General features: G+C 31.5%; 1 protein-coding gene across 1 annotated transcript in view; it reads left to right on the top strand.

The window, feature by feature from the left end:
* LOC107440662 (uncharacterized) overlaps positions 1–7,019 on the top strand; it is a 47,195-nt gene that overhangs the window by 6,562 nt on the left and 33,614 nt on the right. The window contains exons 2-4 of the mRNA XM_071180307.1: positions 1,332–1,622; positions 3,975–4,154; positions 6,512–6,673. Coding sequence (XP_071036408.1) covers positions 1,344–1,622; positions 3,975–4,154; positions 6,512–6,673 — 621 coding nt within the window. The 5' untranslated portion in view covers positions 1,332–1,343. The remainder of the gene's footprint in view (positions 1–1,331; positions 1,623–3,974; positions 4,155–6,511; positions 6,674–7,019) is intronic.

Below are 7,019 nucleotides of genomic sequence, written 5' to 3'. Positions count from 1 at the left end.
GTTAAGTCTTTATATATATATTCAATTAATTTGCAAGAATTATATTCCACTTTTTTATAACTCTATTAATTAAATTAAAAATCTGTTACTATTCAGAGTAATAATTAATGAGTAATTAATCAGAAAATATAAAATTGAATGAAATTGGTCGAAAGTTTTAAAAAAATGAACATTTAAAAATATGACTTTTTTGAAACCTTATAAATCAGAAACTATTCGATCGATTTCGTTAAAATTTTTATAAAAATAAAAATTTGTTTCTTTTACATTCTAAAAATTTCCTCGCCCATTGTTCAAAAAATAATAACAAAAAGATAGATAATCGTTAAAATTATTTTTAAATCGTTAATGTATCTTAAAGTTTTGTTGTTGTGTGTAAAAATTTTCGATATGCTTAGAAATTTTCAAACATTGGGCAAAAGCAAGGCCCAAATTTTCGACCTCTTTCCTGGCAAAACTATCGGGACGATATTTTCTCTCCCAATTAGTTTTAAGTGTCAAGAATAAAAATTTGCCATGAAAAGTATTCGATCAGAAGAAATACGTTTTTGTATCTCATTTCGAAACTTAAATATTATTAATGAACATATTTGAGCTCAAGTTTTGAACCATTGAGATTGTCATTTAATACGTGAAAATCCGATCATTAAAACAAAAGTTATTCAAGATATCTTTTTCTTTAACACCGTATCAAAGAGGTAGCAAATTTAGACCGTATTATGTTTCAACCATAAGCAGATTTTCAGAGAATGATAATAATCGTCATTTATCTGTCTTACCGTTATTAATCGTCTGATAATCGTCAATTCGATATTTTATTCGATATTTTATAATTTTAGTGGAAATAGAGACACTGAGATCACGAGACTGTAGAACCAATTTTTATCAACCATTATTTCAATTCTTCGAGTCATTTGGTGATAATATTTATTTTGATTGTGTTTTTTTTTAAAAGAAGGAACTATCATTGGTGATAAATTTAGAAACTTAGCAATTCACGAAACAAAGGTGAGAAAATGTTAAATTTTTTCTGTGTTTGTTTCAGGTGAGCTTTAACGGTTTTTATGAGTATCATTACAGTTAAAAATCAAATCTATTTAAAACGCTTTTTGATAATATTTTTATGATTAACTATTAGAAGTAGAATTAGAAAAAAGTAGAAAAAATATTAGAAATAGAAAAAAATATTTTAAATAAAAATTGTAAAACCTATAATTTTGACTGAAATCATTTTAGAGTTCACAATGATTTATTTTTTTATCAATTTTTTTTCATAAATGATAAATGATTTTATTTAGTTATAATAATTAATTAAAACATTTTAATTTCAGGTTTTGCAGAAAATGGAAATAACAACAGCTGTTTTAGTGATAGTATTTGTATACATATTATCCCTTATGATAAAATGGGCTTTCAAAAGGCACCAAAGGCTTAAATTGTTTGTAAAATATGGCATACCTGGACCGAAACCAGACTTTTTGGGTGGTAATATGTATCAGATAAGAAGACAACCACCCAATGAAGCTATCACAAAATGGCTGAAAGAATACGGTAATGTCTTCGGCTACTTCATCGGAGGTGAACCGTACTTAGTTGTGAATGATCTGGAAATGTTGAAACAGGTATGACTAATTAACAAAATTTATTTAGAAAAAACTACACCGAAGAGCCATTACGTTATGACCACCCTGCTAATAACATGTAGGAACACCTTTAGCCCTCAAAACTGCTAGCAACCGCCGTGGCATTGATTCCACAAGGTGCTGATAGGTAGTCTGAGGTATCTGGTACCAAGCGCTCACCAACTGGTCCTGCAATTCCCTCACATTGCGAGGGGGTAGCGTGGCAGCACGAATTTAGTTTTCCAAGTAGGACCACAAATGCTCTATTGGATTAAGGTCAGCTGAATTTGGGGGCCAAGACATGACTTGAAAGTCACTGGAATGTTCCTCGACGATTCGACCCTTATGACATGGTGCATTATCCTGTTGGTAAACATCATCCCCCGCAGGAAAAACTGTTGCCATGAATGGGTGAACTATGTTCAAGTAGCTTATAGACGTCAGGGATTGTTCAATGAGGATTATGGGTCCTAATGTGTGACAATGTTCCTGGGCGAGAAACCATGAAAACCTGGGCAAGCCCATTGTTATAGATGGAGGATGGTCATAATGTAATGGCTCTTCTGTGTATCTAATTGAAACTGAACCAATTTTTGCTTCGTTTTCTAAAGACACGCCATGTATAAAATAAGGCTTTGCAATTATTATTTCGAATGTTTGCGGGAGCTAAAGCAGCCATTACTGAATAGTGCAACATTCAAGCACATTTTTTTTCAAACTGCAGTTAAGTCTTGATCATCTGCGCCAGTAGGTTTTTCGATAATCATTAATTGAACTAAGACTTCTGTACATGTTTTAACTTGTTAATATCCTATTTATTTACAAAAAATGTTGTACAAGCCCTGGTGGCTCAGGGAATAGAGCTTTCGCCTTCCGATGAGGTGAACCGGTTTCGAATCCTAGCGATGGCTGGTCGCACCAACCACAGTGCCAACGTAAAATATCCCCAGTGGTAGACGGATCAAGGGTTAGAGTTCCCTTGCCACCAGGCTAACCGTGGGAGGTTTTCGTGATTTTCCTCTCCATCTAATGCAAAAGAGGGTTAGTTCGATCAAAAAGTCCTCCACGAAGGTAAATTTCTCCGAATACTTGATCCAAGAGTTCCCTTGTCTTCTGGATTGGATTCAAGATTTTAAGGCTGGCTTTTGATGGGTTTTACATACTGATTTGACATTTTAAATACAGATTTTTGATCGATAGGAACCAGGTAGTTAAGAGATATGACGAAGGTTGTATTGACCATAAAGCGTAATACTGACAACATCGCCACCATCATGCCATTGGTATTTTAAATTGATACTTTTACCCAACAAATTGTTCTTGCTTAGGTGCTTTCTAAAATATCACTCGGACAAAATACCATGTAAGAGATTTTTTTAAGAAAGACTATGCTACGATACTGTTATACCGTAGCATAACAATATCACATATGTAATCATTACAGTAACAAAAATAATATCGTAGCATTTCATACAAATATATTTTTTTTCATGGAACAAGATTGCGAACAATAGGTTTCAACTGATGGTTTTATACTTGTATAAACAAGATTTTTGAAACTATACAGTCGAATTCGATTTTCTGCTGTTACGACTATCGGTTGTTGAATTCGCTAGAACAAGTGTTTCTAATATTTCAATTATTTAGCCACATTTTTTAGAAACCTAATATATATCTATCACCCTCCATCTCATAGCTTTACGTTTTTGCTATTACGAACAACGTGCATTTTTCAAAATATTAATTAGGAATTATAATTTATTAAATAATAACGAAGTGTAATTAATTTTTACTGTACAATTAATAATATTTTATATTAACACACTAAAATCTGATTCCTGATCCGATGTCTTCAAATTCTCAGATACTGTTAGCCACAGCGTTTAAAAAATCGTTACTGCCTCCTGATTGTTACGATGTCTAAAAAATAGTTACTGACGCCAGATTACCACTGCATATAAAAAATCTTTATTGACGCCTGATTGCCCCGGCATCTAAAAAATCTTTATTGACGCCTGATTGCCACGGCATCTAAAAAATCGTTGACGTCTGATTGCCACGGCATCTAAAAAATCTTTATTGACGCCTGCTTGCCATGGCATCTAAAAAATCTTTATTGACGCCTGGTTGCCACGGCATCTAAAGAAACGTTGACGCCTTATTACCACATTTTGCCAACAATCTGATTTTGTCTTTTAAAAATTTGACCCTGCTGCGAAAATTTTAATGTTTTTTTGTAAGTTTCTGCTCACGATACATTAATCCTGTCCTACAATTTAGAAATGCTTTAAATTATGAGAGGAAGCTGGTGTTATTGTATAATGCTGATATTGTGGGATGTTTTCTTTTCAGGTTATGATCAAGGATTTCCACGCATTTGGAAACAGACCTGAGATGTTCATTGATACAAAACCATTAAACAAGACTCTTTTAGCATTGAAGGATCAAAGATGGAAAGAAGTACGCGGATTCATCACTCCTACCTTCAGCTCTGGAAAAATCAAACTGATGACTCAGATTGTCGACAAAAAGGTGAACATTTGAGTACTCTCAGTATACTGAAATTATCGACTGATTTTGATTTTTTATATATATATCGTAAATGATTGCCCAATTTTAGCTGTTTATTTCTACCATAGAGATTATCCAATTTTAGTTTCTTATTAATACTTTTATGTTTATTCGATTTTAGTATTTTATTTCTACTGTCATGATGACCGGACATTAAAATAAGTCTTACAATTTAATTAGCTGCTAGTTCACTTTATGAAAGGTACATAAAAAAATCGGGTCTAGAAAAATTAGACCAGTGTTGTAGTAATTAATTTATTAAATTGCCATTTACTAATAATACTTGTGAATAATAAATAAATAATTAATGTTTTTACAAAATGGTTGAAATTTTTCGTTTTCTATTTATATTGAGATGAGCAACTTAGTATCGAATGGATTTAAAATAATAAATTTAAAGAAAATAATAATAACGTGCAATAAAAATACGACTTTTCTTTTTTAAAATTCGATTTCTCATTCAACTGAACTTTTTCAAATTTTGTATTTTACCATATAAAGTTGCAATTTTTAAAATAATGTAAAACATTATATATCTTACAAATCAAAACTTTTCGACTATTATTAAATAAAATAATTAAAAAGAATAAATATTTTCTAAAAGTTATTTTTTGCATTGAATTATTTTTGGAGTATTGGAATTTTATAATTGCGATTAGAAGTTTTTCAATTCGCTTAAAAAGTTCTCGAGATACGGCGAAATACGCAAAAAGCGAAATTAACGTTAGGGAGTCCAAACATTGGATCGCTCTCCTACCCGAACTATTAGAGTCATATTTCCCAGAATGCGACTACCCTCTATATCTTGGCATATATCCCAGAATGCGACTTATGAATAATTAATAAATAATTAATGTTTTTACAAAATGGTTGAAATGTCTCGTTTTCTATTTATATTGAGATGAACAACTTAGTTTCGAATGGATTTAAAATAATAAATTTTAAAAAAATAATAATAAAGTGCATTAAAAATACGACTTTTATTTTTTAAAATTCGATTTCCCAGAATGCAACTACCCTCTATATCTTGGCATATTTCCCAGAATGCGACTACCCTCTATATCTTGGGTGTCAAAAATTCGAATTCATCGAAAAGAAAGGCATGTTTATTCGGAGAAAGTACGTCTTTGTGGCTGATTTTGAATCTTAAAATATTGCCTGCACCTATTAATTAGCATAGAATTGAGGTCACTCCTTGAACCATTAAAATTGAGTCCTAGAAGATCATTAGATCAAAAGTTACTTATACGTAGATAGATCTTATTTCAAAGAAAAATGGGCTGTTTTCATATAAAATGTTCAATCTTTATTGATTTTCATTATTATACCTTCATCACTTATATTTGGAGGTGCACATGTGTACATTGAACAGTAAATTATTAATGGTATATGAGTTCACTCCCATTTTTGTATTTTACCAGTCCAAATTTCAAAAGTGGACAATTTTGTCCCTTTCTAATTTTAAGTATTAACCCAATCAAAAATAATTAAGATAAAGAAGCTCCCATGCAGGTAAAAGAATTCTATTATTTTCACAATTGACGACTAATCTAAAGGTTTATTTCCTTTTTTTTACAAAAATGTCGATTGAATCGTCATTTGTTGCATTTTGAGGATTGTTAAATTTTAAAAAAACTTTGATCGCGAAAAATTGATTCTCTCAGAGAGTTATTACGCTCTGAAGATTAGCAGTATTGAAGTAAAAACCCTTTCTTTTCACGCCTAAAATAGTTTTTTTCCTCCTAATCAGCTTTTTTATAAAACCGTTTAATAATCCTTTCTTTCCCTTTGGTCTTCAATTGAAAAAGTTTCAAAAAATAAAAGGGCGGAAATGGAGTTACAATGCTATGTATGGAGTTAACCCCTTAACGATCGGTTAATTTCCAAGAAAACGATTATAAAAGTGCTTTTTTTTATCCCTGTATCCCTGATTAGTGCTGATATCTAGTTTAAAATAAACTAACTGTCTGCAATTACCTAAAAAATATCCTGGTATTGCCATCTGGTGTGTAAAATGAGAAATGAAATGTTTTCCGGGCAAAAGAAATGAATTAGTTTTATTCTTATTGGCGCGTTACTACTGAACAATACAGCCCAGAAATATCACGGGAGCGAGAAATAGAAGGCGAAACCTCACCCCGTCATTTTCACGGGAGCGAGAAGGAAGGGGTTAACATGTGGAGTTATGAAGTGTATGGAGATATGTAATGAATGGTGTTATGAAATGTATGGAGTATGCAAAAATGCAAATATATGGAGTTACTTTCATTTTTAGTATTTTAGTTAAGAGTTATTTTAAAAGATGGTTAATATTGCAGGTAGATGTAACGATTGCAGAAGTTTCAAAGAAGGCTGAAAACAACGAAATGTTCGACATATACGAACTGATACAGGGACTTACGTTAGACGTGATTGCGGACTGTGCTCTTGCCATGAAGACTCATTGTCAAGAAAACCCTAAAGACCAGTTCCTGATTGCCGTAAGTGTTAGATTCAGATCCATACATTTATAATTAATAATGTTGTGTCATAAGAAACTTAATTTTTATTATTGAACTATATTAATCCATTATGCAGCTTCATACGAGAAGATAAACAGATAATGAACAGCAATACTGTCTACAAATTAAAATTGTGAAAATGTAACCAAATATATATTTTTTTTAAATTTCCTACACTGTAGAAGAGAAATCTGTTGAATTTACGGAAAGGAAACTGTCAGCTGGTGTGCCTGTATAAAACTCTACATTTTACAGAAAATGCTATTATTTAAAAAGAGACGCTTTTTTTTTAAAGTAGATAAGTACTGTTATTTTAACAGATAAA

The sequence above is a fragment of the Parasteatoda tepidariorum genome, chromosome 4 (assembly GCF_043381705.1).
Source record: "Parasteatoda tepidariorum isolate YZ-2023 chromosome 4, CAS_Ptep_4.0, whole genome shotgun sequence".
In the NCBI taxonomy this organism is placed as follows: Eukaryota; Metazoa; Arthropoda; class Arachnida; order Araneae; family Theridiidae; genus Parasteatoda; species Parasteatoda tepidariorum.
This window is presented reverse-complemented; position numbering and strand designations above follow the sequence as displayed.